General features: G+C 40.5%; 1 protein-coding gene across 2 annotated transcripts in view; it reads left to right on the forward strand.

Moving 5' to 3' along the window:
* Positions 1-22873, forward strand: part of LRP5 (LDL receptor related protein 5) — a 118939-nt gene that overhangs the window by 39429 nt on the left and 56637 nt on the right. For both annotated transcript variants that reach the window (XM_015863806.3, XM_015863807.3), the window contains exons 3-7: positions 2754-2951; positions 6176-6372; positions 8099-8230; positions 21517-21913; positions 22368-22539. In XM_015863806.3, the coding sequence (XP_015719292.1) occupies positions 2754-2951; positions 6176-6372; positions 8099-8230; positions 21517-21913; positions 22368-22539 (1096 nt within the window). The remainder of the gene's footprint in view (positions 1-2753; positions 2952-6175; positions 6373-8098; positions 8231-21516; positions 21914-22367; positions 22540-22873) is intronic.

The following is a 22873-nucleotide window of genomic DNA, read 5'->3' on the forward strand; positions in this document are numbered from 1 at the left end:
CTGGGGCTCTTTTGATACAGTAGAAAAACCACGATGGCCCTTTGGCTTATAGACCTTTTCATTATTTCTCATCATCTGATCACGTTAAGCTTCAAGGCAAGCTGCAAGTCTTGGTTTTTTTAATAAGAAAACAGGATAAGAATTTTGCCAGAGGGTAATTTAGATATTTTTTTCATCCTTGTCATTTAATGGGACTTACCTAGTTTTGTCTGTTTCATTTTGCTTTTAAATAATTATCACGTGCTTTCTAATTTTCTTATAAGCTCCTGTTTTTTCTGCTTTAAGGATGTGAATAGATGTGATACTGTCATAATCAAATTATGAGGACTGCTTTGAAAGTAGTGCCTTCTATTTTATGGTGTTTGACCGATGATATCAGAGGTGGATGTTGGTGGTGTAGCAGTAGGGGTTGAGCCTTCCTACCAGTATTCCATTACGTTTTGTTGCCATGTGACAGGTGGCGGCAGAGAGGGGCAGTCTGACAGAATGGTGTTGGATGTGAAGGTGTGAATGTAGCAAGGGTAGGGCACTGAATTCATCCATGTGGAAAGAAATGGCACCAATTAATGTTCATTAACGCTTGCTGAACATATATGTAGACCAAACAGTGGAGTTCAGCAGAGTGGTGGGTGGTGCACTACAGCAATAGCAACACTGACATGAAAGACAAGCTGCGTTCTGGATGGCCATGCACAGCTGTCACACCATAAGATGGAGAGTCTCAATCAGTTCATCCATGCAAATTGTCAGAGAGCAACCAGGAAACTGTTTATGGAGCCAAATATCAGCTTCAGTGCATTGGAAACGATGGTGGCAGCATTGGAACAGGAAGAACACCATGTGCAAGTTGGTCAGGATCTGCTGAACCAATGCAAGGCCAAAGATTGCTTCCTGGATTGCATCATTACTCACCAGTAATGATTACTCATAAAATGTTATTTCACCACTGTGAGTCAAAACTGTGGTCCATGGAGCGCCAACATATGCATTCTTGATTGAAGAAAAAAGTTCAAGATGCAGCCCTCAGCAGTAATGTGCACGGTCATCTGGGATACAAAAGGGTGATCCTCCAGGATTTCCTGGAGCCTGGATAAACCAGCAACTCTGACCATTACATTATGACACTGACTAAGCTGAAGGCTCAAACTTCCAGAGTCCAGCCAAAGCATGAGACAGTGTTTCTCCTGCAGCATGAAAACACCAGGCCCCATGCCAGCTTGAAGACTGTTGAGCACGTTGACAGCACTGTCTACTATACCATCACTGTTTATTTCAGGAAACTGGTGTTTTGTACCAGAGAATTTGCTCTATCAGATAGTGTTATTGTGCGCTTAGTATCTGCTACAGTTTTCATGGGAATAAATAGCCCTTTTTGTCCATTTTCATTCTTCTGGAGATGTCTCAAGATATACCTGTTCATACCTGAAGCTAGTTTAGCTGTGCCAAATCTGAGAACCAATTTCACTGAAAAATGACCTGACCAACAATGACTGTACAAGGACTATACTCTCAGTTTGATTCTCCAGCTTGTTGAATAGACGGCTGCTTTAGTATCTACCCCTCTCTAATTGTTTGTCAATAGCTGCCTCACCACACAGTTTGAACTGCCACAAATTACAGCCTGACCTGTTAAGGAAAACCAAAATGAGTGGCAATTTACATTCATACGTCGGCGTGTGCTCTGTGGCAGCTCAGCTCCTGCTTCTGCTTCTTCAGGAGCAGTTGGCCTGTCCTGGCTGCTGGAAGAGGGATGTTTTGGGGAAGGCATTATGGGACAGAAACACTGCAGCCATCCTCAGGTGAGCTGTCTCAGTTTGTCAATCAGAAGCCCAAGGCCTCGGGTGTATGGCAGTTTTACCAGTTCATCTGGCAGATTCCTTGTTTTACCCTCCCACACTCATGCGTATGTGTATTGTGATACAAGTGAGCCCTTTCTTTCCATCTGTACTCCACTCTCCAGTGAGATAAACAGGCCAACAGTGAGATAAACAGGCCAACAGTGAAATGCATGCTTCTGTGATCAGAATGGTTAAAATCAATGCTGTGGCATCAGACAGAAGAATCTTGTTGTGTGGTACGACTAAAGCTGCTAAAACTGGAGCTGTGGCTGGAGCAAGGTACAGCGCCTGCAATGAGATCAGAGCATTTTAAGTGCGAGTTCTGAGGGATGTGCACTGAGAATAGCTGTCGTGACTGCTGTTGCTTCACTGAGAGGATGGCTCCAGCTGCCTATGGAGGGGCTACAGACATGATAACAATTAGAAGTGTTGTCCCTGCTTCCTTCTTCCTGGTAGGCAGACTTCTTTCATAAAAGAAATTATGAGGCCTTCCCAGCCTGTGTGCGTGCTCAGAAAGCACTTTTGTTGACCTTTGTGGTTCCTAGCATGGTTGTATAGCTCTGGCTGTCTTCTTCAGGGGATTTGAGACAAACCAGATTACAAAAACTGTAAGCACAGGTTCTGCAAGGCTGGAGAGGTACCACTTCACTGTAGTTTCTGGACTTAGCTCAGATGTAGCTCAGTACAAACACTGAGCTGGTGCCTGTCTGCCACTGCTGAAGAAACTGGAGCGCTGGTGAGTTCCGTGCATAGACATCTAACTGGTTTTGTTTGAGAGCTCACTCAGGTCAAGGGTGACAAGGAAAGTGGGGGCATTGATGGGAGAGGGAGAACATCTGGAGTCTTAATTTAATGTAATTCTAAATTTGCATGGATTTGTGCATTTTATTTTTGTGCATCTTCTTTCTTTTTTAGATACATGTATTGGACTGACTGGGGCGAAACACCCAGAATAGAACGGGCAGGAATGGACAGCAGCACACGGAAAATAATTGTTGATTCAGATATCTATTGGCCAAATGGACTCACAATAGATCTTGATGAGCAGAAACTTTACTGGGCTGATGCGAAACTGAGTTTTATTCATAGAGCAAATCTGGATGGCTCCTTTAGGTAAGTTTCCATTAGTTAATAATATAGCGTGAATTATTTCTCACCCCCTGTATTTGTTTTGAACAGAGACTTTTCAGTAATGTAGAATAATGCTTATACCTTGTTGTTCATTAGTGTAGCAGAAATACTAAGTCAGGGCCTGAAGCAATGATTGAGCACCTGGTGGGAAGGCAAGGCCAACCCAGGGGAGCTCAGGTGCATGCAGTATACTTGAGAGACTGGAAGGTGTGGAGCCAGGATCCACCCTTTCCCAGACCTTGTTTAAGGGTTGGCAGTGGAGGCAGAGGTGTCTTGCTGGAGATCCCTGCCGACCTGAGGCCTTTGAAAGGTGAGCAGCTTTTTTCCTATCTGCATCCACAGCTGTTGCACTTAAGACTTATCCTCACTTGCTGCAGCTTGCAACTCTGCTATCCTGCTCTCATTGCAGTGTTTTCCATTGCATTATAGCATTACATTTGTGGGGAAAGAGTGGAATATTGTTATCATATAGTGCTGTGTTGACTTGTGACTTGTCAGGAAGTGTGTCAGAAGCACCCTGAAACAAACTGGAGATAGCATAGACCTTTATGTAGCGCACATGAACTCTATTTCAAAACATTTAAAATTTCCCTGTTAGGCAATCATTCAGTATCGATGGAAATTTGGGACTTTCTTATACTCCTGTCTATGTTGTATGTCTCTCCCCCAGCAGGTAACACTGTATTTTCCATTGATATCTTTTAGTTTTTTGCAGTTGCATTCCACGCCTGATTTTCACACTCATGAAAGAGGCATAACGATATTGACCTCCTTTATAAAACACTCTTAAGTTCTATTGAGAGCACTCTGTTAGAGCTAGATAATGGTGGCATTGTGGTGAGTGACAAGTACTAAGTGACTGTCAGAAGCGTAGACAAGGAAAGGGTCCTTTATAGAAGGGAGTGGGAGCTCAGAGTCTTGGTGTAGGCTCATAGAAAGGAAATGCTGTTTCAAAATTCTAAATCTTAAGATTTTCATGCAAATATGAATAAGTTTCTCTTGTTTAGGGATGGGTGACAGCATAAGTTTTCCAGTCTGATTCTGCAGTTCTCATGCACATTACAATGTGATAAACTTTACTTGCTTGTTTGTGTAGAAATTTGGAGTTGTAATGCATAAGTAAAATGTATTTTGCTCATATTTAGATAGAGGGAGACCACCTGAAAGAGTGCATTTATCCCAGCTGTTGGCCTTTGTGATAGATTTGGTGTATGCCCACCCCCCATGCAGTGCTATCAGCAAAAGTCTTAACACAGTTATGGTACTGCAGAACTACGTGAGAAGGAAGTTTGCACTCTGCGTGGTGAATTAATGTTACCAGAGCAATCTGCCTGTTATATTGGCAAGATTCTGTTTCTAAGCGTGTCAGCTGGAATGTAATTACAGGAGAGGGGGAGACTTAATACCTAAGAATGATGAAAATAGGGACAATATATGGTGGAAAACAGCTGCTATGGTACTAGAATACAAGTGCAGTATGTGAAAATGCTTGCATATGGGTTTAAATCTGTCCTGTGTGTGCAAGACTGATGTCTCAGTGCATTTGAAGAATTCTGGGAGTACTTTTTATTCTACCTTCAGAAACTGCAAGTGGTAACTATGCGGAGTTAAAAAAACAAAACAACAAAATGAACCTTTCCCTCCCAAGTCTTTATTGTTATTAACCTCATCTATAGAAATAATTCAGATGCGGGTTGGAGTGCAGGTACAAGAAAAACGTGCTCCTTGCATTCCTTCAGGATGATGCTGGGAGTTAAAGGCCTCTCAAATTTGTATGCTGATTTATTTGAACGCTGCTTGGCTGCCTCAGAATCGTGGTTTAGAAGGTCTCTATACACACTCAAAATGCATAATTCTTGTGAAAACTGAGTTTGTGTTATTTTGACTGAGGAGGAATTGTCAAGTGTGCTTTTATTGAGTGGGCATCTCCAAGACCCTTGGATCTAAGCTGCATGAATAAATTGCAGTGTGTATGAATTGGGGATCTCGTGAGTTAAGAAAATGCGTTGGAGCTTTCATATGTTCTGTGGCTTCTGGTTCAACTCATAGCAAATGTGAGAATATATGCACATACAGAAGAAAGGGAGTGCAGCTGAATGCCATCTGAAAGTGTCTGGAGTGTTTTTGATTTATATTCATCACGAGTATTTAGTCTTAAACAAAGCATTACTGACAGGAGACAAACTGTTGGCTGCTACCTTAGGGAGAGTGCTCAAAGAATTTGGCTTTGAAGAGCCTGGATTTTGTGATGGACGACCTGTGTTTTGTCAGCTTGTATTGTACAGGGCTGTTGTGAGGCAGACAAATGGCCCTCAAGTCACTTCTTCATTTTCTTGCTCTGAGAAAGTATTGGCTGCAATTGATAATCACAAATGTGAAAGTCCTTGGTGAAGATGTCATGTATAGCAAATGAGGACAGGGAGGGGGGGAGACTTTAATGGGAGGAGCACACTTCAGACCTGTGTTTCCTCAGAGAGGTGGTAGTATGTGGATGTTTGAACAGCCCTGTTAAGGAACTCTGGTGTGGCCTTTCAGAGGTCAGTGTGTAGCTGAACCAGATACTGTGTTGCTATGAAACATGGTGTATTTGTTTTCTTATCCCTGTGAAGGGGCAAAGTCTAAATTGTCCTTCCCACATTTTTGCATAGCCAACTATTCATTTGGAAGGCACTTGCCGTTTTGTTCTGTAGGGGCATGCTGACGTGAAGTGACTTAATGGTTGCTAAAACCAGGTGTTTTTCTTTCATTCACAACCTTAGAGGTTAATTGTTGAGTTTGGCCCACTGTAGCTGCTGATAACTGTGGTTTATTTCAAAGCATTTTCAAGTTGATGTGTGAAGAAAACTAATTTTCAAGTTAAAAAGACTGAAAAAGATAGAGAAAGGAATTTATAATAGAAATCATGAGTGTTTTTAACATGCAGTACAGGAGGATGTAAGCAAAATAGCTTATAAAGATAAGCAAATAAATGTCAGATGTGTGTTTGCTTGGGCTAAGTTCCTTCTGAATTAATGTAAAAGGTTGTTTTATGCTCCAGTGTGGTAGTTACTTTTATCACCAGATGATTCTCCTGGCTCAGTCATTTTAATAAAAGGTGACAATTTCTATATGAGTTTTTAAAAAGTCATGTTTTGGGAGTTTTTCTTTTCCTGAAGGGTGTCTGGTGAAAGCAATGCAGACTAATCCTCACCCTTTCTTTCACCTAGGCAAAAGGTTGTTGAAGGAAGTCTTACTCATCCATTTGCATTGACACTGTCTGGGGACACCTTGTATTGGACGGACTGGCAGACACGTTCCATTCATGCCTGTAACAAACGGACGGGAGAGAAGAGGAGAGAAATATTATCTGCTCTGTATTCACCCATGGACATCCAGGTCCTAAGTCCAGACCGGCAGCCCTACTGTATGTTTTACTTTTCCTTGAAGCCTTTTGCGTAACTGTTACTCATCTGTCAGGACAACATTAATCATGAAAACATGTAGTGTGAAGTTTTACTCTTTTGAAAACATTTCAGGGAATTAGCTGTGAAACCAGAAGTGCTCAATCCTTTACCTTTCTTTCTTTACCAGTCTTTCTTCAAGCCTGAATAGGTAAGAGCTCATTCATCATCTAGTAGGCAGTAAAATTCCAAATCCAATGCAGTACTTCAGTGATGTCTGTAAAACTTGCCATAGAACTTTTAAAAATACTGTGATTTTAAAGACATATGGGAACAAAAAAAGCATATCACTGCATTTTTTTTATTTTTTATTTTTTTTGTGAGTACAATTATAAAATATGTATTATTTCATCTTGTACTTACAAGGGCAGTTTTTGCAGGCCAGTCTTGATGTTGCTTATCTTCAGTATGTAATAAATATTTTTGGTGCTTCATTGTGGAAGGTATTTAGCTTTCATAAGAAATGTCTTATGTCTTATCATTCTCCCCCCCCCCCTCCTTTTTTTTTTTTTTTCCTTTGTTTGATGATCATTCAAAGGAAGGGAGGTGTAGAGAACGGAGAATGTAAAGAGGATTTCTGTATGTTGTGTGTATGTGATTTCATATGGGAATTGACCTAGACTTTTTTTAATAGAATACAAAAAATGAGATAAAAATGATAGTGTGGGAATTTGTATAATTCAGTAGCTCTGGGAAGAATCATGTCTTGCATAGAGGAGATACTCTTATTTGTTTGGATTGTGTAGTTCAGCTATGCCAACTCTGAAGTCAGCTTCCTTGGCAAAGTCTATAGGATATCAGCAAACAGGCTTGAAAGTAAGCAAAAGGAATTTGGAGATGACTTTGTGCAAGTTTTCATGGAGGTTGTAAGTTATGCACAGCACCCTGGTTTATCTTAAAGTTCCAGATAAGAATTTGGCTGTGCTGAATTCTTGCCATTGCTTTTAGCTCAGGGAATGTCCCAGTCATGGGTCACAGTATTTCTGGGTCAGTCACAATGAAAATTATTAAAATACAATCTGCTGAAAATAGCTCAGATGCCATTGACTTCATTAAGACCAGGCTTATATGTAGTTTTTTCCATCTCTGTGTAACTATCAGCAGAAGTAACACAAATCAAATTAACTGGAATTTTTCTGTTTTTATAATAAAGTAGTTAAGCTTATTCACAGTATGATTTTTTTGAGGGCCCTTGCACAGCTTGCAGTGTCTTTGTTTTTAAATGTCTTATAAAAACTTTGCAGTTGAAAAAACCCAGCAAAACTATTTCCAACATGCAGCAGTACTGTGATGTACAGGCTGTTCGAAGCCCCAGTTTCTGTTTCCATGCTGCTTAGCAGACCCAGCAGTGAAATAACTAGTGTCCAGACTTTGTAACTGTGTTCAGCTTCAAAGACACTGGAAGACCAGTACAGTGAGAATGTGCTGATCTGTCAGCTCTTTTGAAATTGGCTTTATATCTCAAATTAGATACTCCCCAGAAATAGGGAGGTGGGGAATCAAATGCTTTATTCTGTGGCTTGTTTGTCATTTAGCACCAACCTCGTGCCAGTCATTTGGCATCTATGATTATTTCTTCTTCATAAGGGGGTGGGGAAAAAAAAAAAAAGAAAGGAAAAAAAAGCAAGCTTCATGTGTTCTAGAAAAGGAAAAATTAACCTGATTGATTGTTTGGTTGGTTTCTTGAAGTTCACACTCCATGTGAAGAAAACAATGGTGGTTGCTCCCATCTGTGCCTGCTGTCACCAAGAGACCCCTTCTACAGCTGTGCCTGTCCCACTGGCGTGCAGCTAGAAGATGATGGCAGGACATGTAAATCAGGTAAGAGATTGGCTTTTCTTTAGTAGTGGTGTTGGCTTGGTTTGGGTTTACTTCTTTAAAGTTGAATCTTGAAAAAGTAAATTGGATGGAACTGTCTGACATGCTGAAATTTTGATGTTCTCCTGAAATTGCAGAGATGTTGTCCTTATTGCAGAAATTTTGCGCTCAAATATCCTTCCGACTTATCAAATTTTGCCAAGTTTTGTGGCTCTTGGCTGTATTTTGTGTTGCCCGGTCTCTGTAGGAATGGAGTAGCATGTGGAGGCCATTGTAGAAGCAATTTATTAGAAGGAAGTTAGTGTAGGACCTCCTTGCATTTGAGCAGAGACCCAAGGACAGAGGTTTGCTCCCTCTTGTTCAATGGCCTGCAGTTACTGGCACACAGTGGTGGCTGAGCTGTTGCCCTCCTGTTGCATATCAAAGTGCATTGTGCTTAAGACCTGCCAAAAGCAGTTGAGGTTCAGTCTGGGTGAGAGATAAACGCATATGTTGTCCCTGCTTCCATTAGTTTCATAATGAAGTAAATCTGAACAGAAAACAAAAAAGAAAAGGTAAGTTTTAAACTGAAAATATCACTTTTCTGGTGCTGAAGATGACTAATCCATCTTTCCCTTTAGGCTGTTCTTTGTGAAGAGATATATGAGCTATTGTATTTTTGGACATAATATTAATTTTTAAAAGTCAGCCCAGGCTTTGTATGAAGCAGCTTATAAAACTGAATGACATGATAGAAGCAGAAAAAGTAACTTTTCAGGTGCCAGTTCCCTATCACTGAAACATTGATGAGGAATCTTTTCTTTTGTTACCTGAAAAACAAAGCTGTTCAAAGAATAATAGCTAGAGTGCATGCTTTAAATGAAGTATGTAATTAGATGCATATTCATGTCAATAAATTGCATGAGTCAAGTGTTATACTTGGAGAATTTGGCTTTATTATTGTTCAGGAAGCTTCTTTTAAAAATTAATTGTAGCAAAACATGGGATTAACACATGTAGCCATAGGGATGCTACCAGGCAAGGTTCTGCAGACAGACTGAAGGACCTTCCATTGCCTGTCTCTGCTGTGTTTTCACAAGACGAGTCAAAGTGTGTCTTTATTTTCTGATGTGGCTCGATTCCTCTAAGTACTAAAGCAAGCATAATAGTCTCCTTTCATTTGTGAACTTGAAGCAGAATTTGAACGCTGAATCTCCAGGGCTTAAGGGCCAGCTTTATTAGCTCATCCTGATGCAATTGAAAGGCTTATAAGGTAGTTCTTGCAGCTGCTTGAAAGACCTTTCTCTTCCCTTCTTCTAGCTTTGGAAATTTTCCCTTTCACAGTCTTAAAAAAAACATTGCTGAATACGCTGGACAACCTTTTTAGATGTTCATATTGACCTTATGTTTCTGGCAGTGGGAATGAAGGTCAGCCTGCTTTTGGCATTTTGGCAGATAGCACAAGCAGGAGTGACTGCTTATACTGTGCTTTCACCTTTCCATTGTTAAGCCAGACAATCTGTCAAGAGTGTTCTGTCAAAGGAGGGCAAAAAAGTGGGATGGGAACAGGAAATCTGGTTTTGCATAAGAATGTGGCCTTTTGGTTCAGTTTTATGGATTATTTCTTTCCCAAGCTCCACATCTTTTGTTGCCCTGTCTGCCTTATGCCAGCATCCATGTGCTTCTCTTTCCACTCTTATTAATTAAAATTAACTCCTTGGTTGCAAGGAACTGACTTCTTGTTCTCTGCACGAGTCCTTTGTGGTGGTGTTGTGTCAAGAACTACAGATGCGACAGTGTTGACCACCTCTCCATTTTGCTGCCTGTTAGCTAAAGTGCTAAGTCTCTTAGGCATATCTGCTTCCTTGATGTTAGACTTCGAAGTGAGTTGCAAAAATAGTACCATGAATTCCGCTGTAAGAGGAAAAAGCATTTTGTTCTCAAAATCTCTGTCCGTGTTGGCAGTTTACTGCTACAAATATAGCTATATGATGTTACTGTATAGTTCTGTCAGAAAGTATTCTTGTGCAATAAGCCTTGAGTCTGGGACTCCTAAGCAATTCCAGCTCACTTAGATGCTGAAGGATGTGCACATGCAGAACATTCAGATATGAGAGATGTAGCTTGTTGCAGGGTAACAGTATTGAACAGTAATTTGCCCAGGTAATTAAGAAAACGTGAATTCAAGGACTGGCTATGCCACTATTTTGTTTGATGTTGATTATGTCGTCTCTACGCATTGAAACTTCAGAAGTGGATCCTTTAGCCTTTTTCTGAGCATGTAAATATTGATTTGTTGAAGCAGTAACTATCTGTGTTAAGGAGTTACTATCTGTAAAGGGGAAAAAAAGGGATACGGTAAATACATATCACTAATAACATGAAATATATGGATTGAACATATGGATAGATGACAACCAGCATCATGCATAAGATTCTTTCTGGGAAGGTGTACTTGTTTTGAGCAGGTATCAGATGTTTTGTTACTTCTTTCAGATGTGGTGTTGCTTTGTTTTGCCCTGTTGATGAATGACTTTTTCTTTGCTCACTGATAACATGACCTGGTACTTACAGGGTTCCTGGTGAACTGCCTATGTAGAGCTCTCTGCAGTGTGAGGACAGGCTCCTCACAGGGAACAGAGGGCAGCACTGAGCTCTGCTCTGTGTGACAACAACAGGACCTGATGGAGCTGCATAGGTCAGGTTGAGTGTTACAAAAAGGTTCTTCTCCAGAGAATGGTGAGCTTGGAAAAGGCTGCCCAGGCCTGTGGGCACAGCTTTGAGCTGCTGGAGTTCAAGGAGTGTAGTAACACATTCCTTTCAGATCTTTGAGTGGTATGATTTTACTGTTTCATATGAATGGAACCAGGATTTTTCCATCCTGTTCTGCTTTTTTGGAGAGAGTTTTGCTTTGTTCTCCTGGGCAGAGGTGCAGTCAGACTTCCACTGCTTTTTCCTCCTGTCTTTACCTTGGCCTTGTAGTTCAATTAATCATAGTCAGATCTAGAGGATTGTGGTATACCTTGTCAGCTAGTTGAGATTAAACTCTGGATGGCTACTTTCTAATTAGCTAGCTGCTTTTGCAGGTATCTTGTGCCTGGCATATCAGAATGTAAGTGGTTATCTGAGACACGGCATGTTGACCTCAACTCAGAGAAGCATGTCTGCAGTGCAAAGCAGTTGTTATTTGCTTTAAAGTTAGAAAGCTTTGGCTTTTGAGTCAGTCCCTCATAGGAGCTGTAGGATTTCTTCTGTGGAGGCAGAACACTTGTAGTTTTTGAAACGAACTATGGAATTCTGGCTTCTCGGAGTAGAACTCTGTTTTTGTAATTGGGGAATAAGGCAGTAGATTCAAGTGTTTAGTTGCCTGTTTTTGTTTTGTTTTTTTAAATCCTTGATTCTGTTGTTGAGGCAGTTCATCAGGGTTGGGTAATATTCCCAACTGTGTTATTTCTCTTTCCCTTTCTTCACAATGCGAAGCAGAAGAAAGGAGCAATCATGTGCTAATCTCTCTGTCATGGGGAAGACAAACAATAGAAAGATTCTAATTCCAACAAAAAATATTGTGGGGAAAGTTATTGAAACAATGCCTACATGCCTGTCATTTTCCCTCTCGTGTTGTCTGATTTAAATGCAACCATGGGGGAAAAAAAATAGATACTTAGATTGCACCATGCTTTGACTTCACATATCTTCTGCCCTATGCCTGGTATCCTGACTACCATAGGGAGATCTTGTTCATAATATTGCGAGGACTTTTTCTTGTTCCCCATCTTGCTGCTGTGCTATTTCCTTTGCCTGTCAAGGAGTAGCTTACCCCATGTATTCTTTCTGTTAGACTGACCTGGAGCCTCCTTGAAAATGGCTTCTCTGAGTTAGTTTTGTATAATTGGAATCTCTGTAAATGTCTGCTACCATCTTAGTTCTGTAACTTTACTTGTATTATTTCCAACCCTCCAGCAGATGATCTGACGAAAGGATCTCTGGGTGTTTTGCACCAGATGAGAGGGAAAGTTTGGGTAACAGATCACTTGCAGGAGGGGTGTGCAGGTGGAGTTCCTGCAAGGAGGAGATCTATACAAATTCTAGGCTATGAAGATGAGGAAATAACATTTCATTCCCATTCCATTCCAAAATGGGTGTCTAGACCCATTTTGACCATGGTATGCTACTCACTCCAAACATATCACACTGATGTTTTAGCATTCAAACGGTGAGCTGGAATTGTTTATTTAATTGGTAATTGTATGTGTGGAGCTACTTTTCACTGAGATGCCTTTACAGTTAACCAGAACGAACTGTACAAACTATCCACCAATGAGTAATGGATTAGGAAGTCCAGAGTCTGTTCTGCAAATAGGAAGTCTTAAGCCATCCTTTTGGGTATAGCATATATAGAGGATATATATATATTCTCTAAAACATGTCCTAGGGTTCTTACACTTTTTTTTTTTTTGTGATGTTTTTTTTTTCTGTTGCTTTTGCAGACATAGGAATTGGAATAGTGGAAGGTTTGTTCATTTCTGCGCTGGTTTTGAATCTGGGTTGTATAAGTTAAGTAAAGCGATAGAGTTTTCCTCCTATTTCTACTCTGTTTCATAAAAACAAATTGTTTTTTTTCTTTATTTGTGAGAATTGTTTGTCTTGAATCTGTTCACCCCTTGCTTTTGTCTGTATGTTATGGTTATGATTTCATTTGATCTGTATGAAAAGATTACATTATTTTCTATTCATAGCATCTTTTATCCTCCTAAATGGGGAGTACTTTGTGTAGCGCAGAAATGAAACAGCCTCTTATGGAAATGGCCTTGTTTAAAATTTCACTGGATAGCTGCCATTGGAAACCCGCTGTAAAGAACAAACCTGGAGGGAGTGGAAGGTCTGCCTCGTCTTCTAGCTCTGTTTTCATCAAGTTTACAGGAGCAATGAATGAAACTCCTTCCAGATTGGTGCGTGTTTCAGATTGAGGACTGCTTTGAAAAAACTGGTAGGCATTCTGGTCAGGGATGGTAGTTGCTCATTTTGTTCATGTTGATTGGCTCAGTTTTTATACTTCAGTAGAACCGCACCCTTTGTCTGTGCTGAGATGGTTTATGTGTAAACTTTGTTATCTCGCATTCTCCATGCACTAAGTACCTGCCCATGGAAACTTACCAAGTCTCAGTGCTAACTTGTTAAGCTTCTGCAGCTTGACTGCCTCTTCAGAGGTACTGTGGGCAAGCACCATTTTACTGCAGCAAATTAGCAACAGAAAAGTTGAGAGCTGCAAACCAGAACTTAGAATTGCTGATAGCTTTTTCCATGATGTGTAACCTTTTGGCAGGTGATGATGGCCACGTTTTCTGTGGCTCCATCATACTTGGATCATAATAATTAACACTTAAGCTTTAGAGCGCTATACAGCTATCAGCCTCGGGGGGAGCCTGTGGGACATGATGTTAAGAAGGAAAACAGCGCAGAGAAACTGATGTATGTAAAGTTTCTAGGAGACTTTGAAACTTTTGACATTAGAATGCAACAGAAATGGGACCGTAGTAAAACTGTTGTGTGTAGCTTCTGTCTAGTATTTTAGGAAAAAAAGTAGGATGTATCTTGTTGGGTTCTTGGTCCATCCTTTTTCCTATGGCTTGCAATGTATACTGTTATTAAGAATTCTCTGCAGAGAGGTGTTAGTTTTTTGCTAATTAAAAGTAAGAGCTGAGTATTAGTTAACATTCAGATTTACCACTTAACATTTCCAACTTCCTGTGCTCTCCTTTTAAAGCACATAGCGTTTAGACAGCCAGAACTCAGGGCAGGGGCAAAGACTTAATTGTTGAACTGTTTTGAGGTCTTTGGATGGAGCCTCTGTATGAGGAGAAATTCTTTTTCTTGGTACAGCAAGAGCCTCACAGTTGTGCTGGGTTTTGATTTGGGTTGCTGTCACTGCAGTTATAACTGGAAACATCTCCCTCAGAGTTAGCCACTTTTCATAGCAGTAGCCTTACAAAGCTTTGTGCTACCAAATGGAATACAAGGCATGTACACTCTTTGGATGTTGTACAGATCCTAGGCCCTAAATGAGAACTGGGTGTTAATGTGTCTTCTGTGTAACGCCTGGAAGAAGCATTGCTTATGTTTTAGTCAGCTGTTCTGTGCTGATGATCCTATCACCTGTGGAGTTTAATTAATATTCTGTTTGAGGTATTTGTTTGGTGAATGTGTCATAACTCTGCTTGAAACTGTAGCTCTTTCCTGATTTAGGCAAAGTAACTATTAGGAGTCAGCTACTGAGATAATAGAAGAAACTTTGGACAACAGCTTTTCACTACAATGTGCAGGGAGATATGATGTAATTTATGAGTTACGTGAGTGCTCTGGCATTTCCTTTCTTTGTCATAAGTGTTAGTTTTCCTTGTGCCTTCTTACCTTTCAATTCAAGCTCTATCTAATTGTGGTCACTTAAAACATTCTTTCAAATAAACCTTTCCTGTTTCTGTTTTGTTGGTTGCATACAATCACTGCTTGCAACTCTCAGTTTTTAACTGATAAACCTGATACGTGTTGCATACTTCTCCTGGTGTAGTGTCAAATAGGACAATATGTTCCCTGTTTCTCCCAGCTTGGAGCTGTCATCACTGCAGTATGAAGCAGCGGTCTTTATTTTGTGGGTATTCCCGAAGTTTGTTCGATGTCCTTAAATGTTTTTATGTTCTGCAGAAGTTGAATAGCAAGAGTAGGGTTTGATACCAGCTTTAAGCCTCTTGTAATTTCATTCTTCCTGTGGTGTAAAGACTGGCTGATGCTGAACATTATGCAAGACGTTGTAATTGTTTTAAATATTGTTGAGATTGTTAAACAGCACGGCAGCATTTCTTATTTTCATACACTCCATACAGAATAATCAAGTTTTCTCCCACCCCCTTATTTCAAGCAGCTTGTAAAAGAGTTGCCTGCAGTCAAAGTACTCTCTAATGGACTGCTTTCAAAAAGAGCTGCCTGCTTTGTTCTACAAAAGCTTTACCATTATTGCAGTTTATCTGATTTTTTTTTTTAATTTTTTTATTTTCTTTTCGCCCCACAGATATGGAGATCTCAAAAGTTGCCTTTATATAGACTGGGTGTGTATGCACATGCGTGTACACAGGACTAGGGGAAGAGTCCCACAATGGAGCATTGTTCTGGCCTGATTAGCAGGCAGACAAATGGGAAAGGAATAGCATGGTGTTTTCTGGCATAGATTAGCAGAAGGAACCACTGCAGTCTACATTTGTTTAGATTGGGTGAATAAATTGGAGCATTTGTTACTGTATTACAGGCGTCTTGTCACTTGTCAAATGTGAAGTGGGCCAAGGGAAGAATAAAAAAGGCCCTTGTCAGGCTGGTGAGATGGCCTGCTTCACTGCTGTCAGCTCTGATTGCAGTTAATTTTGCAAATAGAATGCAGCTGCCATTTTCAGTGCTGAAGCATGAATTTTTAATAGCGAGCGCACAGAACAAGGAAATCAAAGCAAACACTGTACCTAGCATTGGTATTAAAAGTAATTGGTTACTGGGAATGGAAGGAAAGCGTCACACGTACAAACAAAGTCTTCTAACCTGCTTCTGTGGGATTTCTTGGTTGTAAAGAGAGAATAGAGTCTTCAGGAAGTGAGAGCCTTACATTTTTCTGTTCTGTTTGTTTGTTTTTTAAATTGAGATATTGTTCGTGCTGGTTCTGCAGGTTTAGCAGAACATTTAATGGCTTTTTATGGTTTTCAAACATGCTGAAAATTCCACAGAAGGTTGCAGAATGCTTTTAGTGAATTAAAAAAACCAAACACCCAACAACGTATTAAAGTAAAATAAAGAGTTAAAAATTTTAAACCGGTGGGAAAAATGAGAGCTTGGAACTGAGTCCTTTTGAATGCTTTCTGAATGACAACACTGGAGTGGCCTCATTTCTGCTGGTGTTCTGACCTATGGTTTGCATAAGGGACTTCTCATAAACTACTGTGATGTTGTAGTACTTGGGGTAGTTTGCATTCTCCCCTACGTACCCCACAAGGAAGAAGAAAAAAAGGGAGTAGATCGTGGTGTGATGTTCTACGTGACTGTGCTATAATAGTAATTCTCTGGGAATCTCTTGGTTGTGTGGTTACAAGAATACAGTGTGAGAGGTTTGTGAACATCCGCTTAAATAAATGCTATAGCACTCAAGCACTAGATAAACAGCTTGCTATAGTGTACTAGGCAGGTTCTGGGGTATCTGGCATTATGGCAGACAAGTCGCAGCGTAACACTTCTATAGCCTTGAAAACATTCATACCAACATTAATAATCAAATGCCTCCATGGTGCAGATAAAACTAATGAGCCAGACGAGCGTGTTTGTCCAGGTTTTTGGAAAGAACCAACAGTGCTGCTGAGATAAGTTCTCATCTCATAGTGCTGTGCTCAGAGCCCAGTGCCTAATTTCTTTTTTAAACTACAAATGGGTTAGTAGAAGAAAATACAGTAAGAAAAATCACTGCAGTGTTTGGAGTGCGTTGTAATAAAGGCCGTGATTCCTGTGCCTATCAAAAACTGTCCTCCATGGTGGACTTTTACCAGCTTTCAAAAGGGATGTGAGGGAGAATGTAATAAGACCTACAGCGTTAACATTTTCTCTGCTCACGTGTCTTGTAATGTCTGAGGATGTAGATAGTGTTTGTCAAGAGCTTTGTTGTGTAATAATTTGAGTTCATTTTAAGCACTTGCATCTCTCCAACACAAATTGCCGAGCAGCCAGAACTTTAAATCAATCAAGTAGTTCATTCCCTTTATGATTTCTTTTTCCCACAAATGTCAGCTAGAGGCATGTTAAAAATCACAAGAATTTTCCAAAAAATGTTCAGTTCAACTACCCATGAGCTGTCCTGTCCCACTTGTCAAGTGGAATTATTGTTATTCTTTTCTGGTCGGTTGGGTCAACAGAGAAAACAGCCTAATCCTGAAGCCCTGGATTGCCAGATTGTCTTCTCCATGATTGTTTTCAGCTGTGTATGTCTATGGTGGAGAATATTCCCAAAGTTACTCCTGCTTGCAGCAAAAGTTTGAATGGCTGACTGTGTTAGAAGCAGGATTGTTTTTTCCCTTTGCTAGGAGGTTCTAGTCATCATGCAATTGCTGATCCAAAGGGCAATGGCTGTTCTGTTCCTGCTTTCCCGGTCTTAATATTATTTTGTAACTAACTGAATGTGTACATAGGACAGCTGGATGAGATACAGCTGAGTCTGGTTATTACTGCTGTTTTGCTGTTATTTGTGGTTTTTAGGAGGGTATTAACGATGCCTTACAGACTGTTGTTTAGCCAGTGCCTGTGGGTGTAACCTGGGCCTTAAGTTTTGATCTGCTGGTTCCTTCCTCTGGTACGTTCAACCCTGACCTTGTTCCCCATGAACCAAGGTGAAGATGCAATCATTCATGTGAAGAGGCAAAACGTATGCATTTGATTCTTATCTGTCTGTTCCCATGCAGTGATACCTGTAATGTTGGTTGTCTTAGAAATGCATGTAATGCTGGTAATTGCTGTGTTATCAGTTGTATGCATATATTTGGTGCTATTCAGCTTCACACTGCACATACTTCGATATTAAGATTATGATTGCAGACATTAATATAATGGAGATTGGAAGGTGAGGTGAATATGAAACCAAGTGCTGTGGGTGGCTGAGCAGCTGCGGTGCTGTTTGCTTCTTGACACAGTTGAGCTGCAAGTATTTATCCCCTCTCTTTCTTTTATGGAACATTTTGATGACCAAGTGCGTCCCCTTTCCGTACTGAGTATTGGGGCCTGAGTTTTTGCTTGTGCTGGGTTTGGGGTTTTATTCTGACTCCTACCAGTGAAACATTTCAGAAACATTGAGGCAAAATACAATACTTTGTTTCACGAGGTATTTTGTTGTTACTGTTGCTGCTGTGCTACTGTAGCTTGCTGTCTGAGCTCCGCAGTTGCAGATCAGGGTCTGCAGATGCTCTTTCCAGTGGCTTTTTTCCTTTGGCTGTTAGGGAGTGATCTTAACATGCATTAGAAAGCCAGGTATTTTCCATGTGTTTGTGTTGCCAAACAATAGTTATGGGAATTTTTTTTTTTCCTGTAAAGAAGCCAAGTAGTGGTGGACCATCTGTACTATTTGAGATAGCGCCTAGGATCCAGGTGACCTGGCTTCCTTTTCATTTCTGCTGCTCCCAACACTGACATGTACTGGACAAGCCCTTCTATTTGAACAGGCTTTTTAAAATTATCATTTTTAACTGCATTGATCTGCTTTGAGTACAAACCTTTAATATTTTGAAGGTCCTCCCTTTCAGCTGAAAGCAGATTCTTGTCATAATGTTAGAAGTAGCAGAGCACTTGTGGACCTGTATTCTATCCAGAAACATCAGCTTAGCCCTGCTAAGGTTGTCTTGCTGGGGTAGTCTTGAAATAGAGAAGAGCTTATCAGACTCTGAACTACTTTTGTTCCCAGATGGCTTTTTCAGGTACTTGTAACAGCTATGGTCTTCTGCTTGCTTAAGAAAGGAAACTGTCTTGCATTTGGTAGAGTAGGTGGAGTAGGTAGAGTTGCTGGCAGCGTCACCTTTCATTTGCACTGTATGCCATTACAGGCAGTTAATCACTCAAAGACTGTTTAAGGCCTATGGAGGAAGAGGGAGGTATAAGCTATATATATTTTGCTCACCTTGTTTGTTTACCAAAGCACTTGATAAATTTCCACTGTGTGGCATGCCAGTCAACACTTCTGAGCATGATAGAAAATATCAAGTAGCATCTTAGGTATTCCATTATTTTTCCTTCTCTTTCCAGGAGATTTACAAAGCTTTTGAAATAAGAGTAGTTTTACTAGCAGTGCTTTCTAGCGATTGCTGGTACAGATTGTTCCCTTAACAGAAGGGAAACTCAACAAATGAAAAACTGTTGCTGTGGATTCCTCAGGGAGCAAAGGAGGAGAGAAGCCTTAGAAGCTGTCTGGGCACCCAGGGTTGTTCCGTTCTTTACTTGGGCTGCCAGTTACTGGTTTTGGTATGTTCAGATAAGCAATCAGAAGTTTTAAGCATGAGGAACACTTGCTGAAAATCAGTTTTATTTTGCATTCTTTGACATTAGAAAATCTTAAAGAAATTTGAAGGCAGACTGCTCTCTTGCTTCACATGTGGGGTCTCCTTTCTCCTAATTCTCCATGTATTCTTTTGCTCTGATTTGTTGTTGCTTTCCTTCTGCCCGTGTTTTCCTTCAAAGTTTGCTGGTTCAGCTGATGCTGTAGTTAGCAAACTTTGTAAGCTAGCACTGACTGGAAGAAGCATTCCTGCTGGAGGCCTTCCCTGTGCCAGCACAAGTATTTGTGGAGCTCTGTAGTGAACTGATCTGGCTAAAAACTCAGCCTTCTTTCTGCTGAGTTGGTTTTTGTTTAGATCAGGTCTTTTGTGTGGTTTGCAGCACATAACCTGCTGCCTGTTGTGCTTGCACATGGGAAGGAATGATACAGAAGTGAGAACAGGCAGCCAGTGCCAAGGAGGAGGGCAGCACAGCTTCACTTGGGAAGATTGCTTGGATATTGTTCAGACACTGCTCTTGTAGACCCTTGTTTTCATTTTATCATATCCTTGCAACCTGAGCACTGTTGGGAGTTTCCAAGATATTATTTGAAGGTGAAACTCTGATAGCAATATCATCCTGCTTCTGATGGGAATATGAATTTGGTTTCAATGCGCAGTTCTTCTGAGTCTCAAAGTTCATACGTATGCCTAGGTGAAATTTTCTTCTAGATGAATGTTCTTGTGAGGGTCTGAGTTTCTATTCTTCCTGGTGGTCTCAAGAAGACGTGCCCCATGTTGACTGTTTTCATTTCATCTTGGCAGTTGGTGGGACCTGGAATTTACCACCTCCACTGGTGTTTCCTCTACTAGACAAAATGGAAGTGACTTTGTTCTGCTTTCCAGTTCTGGAGTCTTGCTAAAATGTAAACACTTGTCAGTTCTGAAACTACCTTTAGGGAGAGAAGGAAAAAGAGATATATTGCCCTTAATGTGCTGAAGCATGTGGGGGAAATGTCTTCAGCTACCTTATGTTTTACTGTGTCCTGGTTTTATTCTGATAGAAGTTGCCAGAAAGAAACTACTGAACGCTCTGTTAGTCTTTGAAATGTGTGTGCTCCAGGTTGTTTTACTGCATTAAAACTTTGCAGTGGGGTGGCGGAGCACAAGAGAGAGAAGAGTATTCCATTGCCTTAGTTTTGTGTCAGATTTGACCAGATGAGAAGTATTTGCTGTAGCTGTTACTTGCTGTCTTATTGGGCTGTCTGGAACAAATCCTTAACGTGATTTGTTTGTGAAATACTGAAGCCTTCTGTTAGTTCTGTTATTTATGATGTAGTGTTTGTCTGTCAAACAACGTGTGTAATGTGGTGATGCAGCTGGTGGGAAGTTTAGCTGAGCTGGGGAATTCAGTATAATGCAATGAACTATTTGGACATAACCCCACTGAATTACTGTTTTGGTCCATGCTAATGAAAGGAATGGCATTATTCTGTGCTTAGCCTGGGTTATCTTTTGTAACTTCTTCCATTACTGTTTTCTTGATGGTGGAAAAAGTAGTTTGGAGAAGCATTCATTATGTGGCTGATACTTTAAAAAAAATTCAAATCTTTTGTACCTGGAGGAATGGCAGAGACGCAGGTGGGATTTGATACCAGCAGCCTTTTAAAGAGTGGCTTTATGAGTATTGGTTTGGAATCTTTGTTAAATGTTGGTTACCACCAACACTATTTTACCCCTACAAACAGAGTTGTCAGTGCTGTGCAGTTCTTGTTTTTCCATGGAGAATGTGGCAGGTTGTACTGTGTGGAAACTGGAGCTTTGTGTCTGCAAGCTGCATGTTTGCATGTGTCAAAATACATTTGATCTGGCTGTTGGTGTGCTCCTTAGGAATTCACCTGCATGTAGTTTTTTCTTTGGCTAATGGAGGGCAGCTCATCTGAAGCAAATCAATTGACTAGCTAACTACTTGCATGGATGTCCTTATTCTAGATTGAGAGTGCAGTGTTCCATGTTAGTCTGGGAGGTTGGAAAAGATGTGTTTTCGTTGTGAAATAAGAGTGCCAGCACAAATAGCTAGTTGAGAAGTGTTTAGGATAGCTCCCTGTTCTGACAAGTCTGTAGTTCAGTGAAAGCTGGATCTCCTTATTATATTGACAGCAGCAATTCACAGGCTGCTCTGTTGTGTTAAGTGTTTGCATTAGCAGTGAAATAACTTTGTTGCTGAGGCTTTAACAACAACAAAAAAAGCAATACTATGAATGGTTTTCTCACCAGGTGCTGAAGAAGTGTTGCTGCTTGCTAGGAGGACTGACTTGAGGAGGATTTCCTTGGACATGCCAGATTTCACTGACATTATTCTGCAGATAGACAATATCAGACATGCAATTGCCATAGACTATGATCCAGTGGAAGGCTACATCTACTGGACTGATGATGATGTTCGGGCAATTCGTCGGGCATACCTTGATGGCTCCGGAGCACAGACTCTAGTAACCACAGAAATCAACCATCCAGATGGTATTGCTGTGGACTGGGTGGCAAGGAACCTGTACTGGACAGATACTGGAACAGACCGCATTGAAGTGACCCGTTTGAATGGGACATCAAGAAAGATCCTTATATCAGAAAATCTAGATGAGCCTCGTGCAATTGTGCTCAATCCTGTGATGGGGTAAGTTTTGTTTTTATTGTTAGCCCTGCAGTAGTAGGCTTTTGGGCCCAGTCTGTGCCCTCTTGAAACTGAAAAGCTGCAAATTACAACATGATGTATATATTATTTGTCAAATGTTCATTTTGTTCTAGACATGATGAGCTTTCCCTTGCTTCATCCATCAAGTACATATGTTATGCATGTAGACGGTGACTGCTAAACACAGTGTTCTTAAATGAAAATGTGTTGTGTGTTTGGTTGAATTTTATTTTCTGTTTATCTTCAGCATTATAGTTATTAAAGAATCAGGGCATTGCACGCTTTCAGTACTTTGGTGTAGTTAACAGTTAAACTTGATCGTTGCTACAGTCTGGAAAGCAGAAAGTTAGCAAGTTCTTTCAAAAATAGAACAGATCTTAACACTTTCTCTATTGCAGGTTATGTGTATTGACTGTTTCTTCCCTTTTCTTTACAGCTACATGTATTGGACAGACTGGGGTGAAAGTCCAAAAATAGAATGTGCTTATTTGGATGGGTCAGAGAGGAGAGTTCTGGTGAATACATCCCTGGGTTGGCCTAATGGCTTGGCACTGGATCTTGAAGAGGACAAACTTTACTGGGGAGATGCAAAAACAGATAAAATTGAGGTAAGAGTTGATCCCATGGGCATTCTTAAGGAAACAAGTACTGTTATTATGTGCAGCTTTGCGTCTCGGAGTCATCCATTTTTTGAAGAGTCTTTTGCTTGTTAAATATAGTGCTAAAATTAATGAAAAGAGGCATATCTGAGAAGAGGGGAAGCACAATCGAGTGTTTAATTGCTTCAGAAGACGTGTGCAATAGGTGCTATGTTATGTCAAGAAATACCCAATTAGAAACTCCTGTATTGCTGGAAATATAATTTGATTGCTTGAAAACTCAGGTTTGATCTGGGGCCTTTGCAACAGATGGGATATTCAGGTATAACCTCCTTAACTTTTG

The sequence above is a fragment of the Coturnix japonica genome, chromosome 5 (assembly GCF_054131305.1).
Source record: "Coturnix japonica strain WE chromosome 5, WE-NBRP24, whole genome shotgun sequence".
Lineage (NCBI taxonomy): Eukaryota > Metazoa > Chordata > Aves > Galliformes > Phasianidae > Coturnix > Coturnix japonica.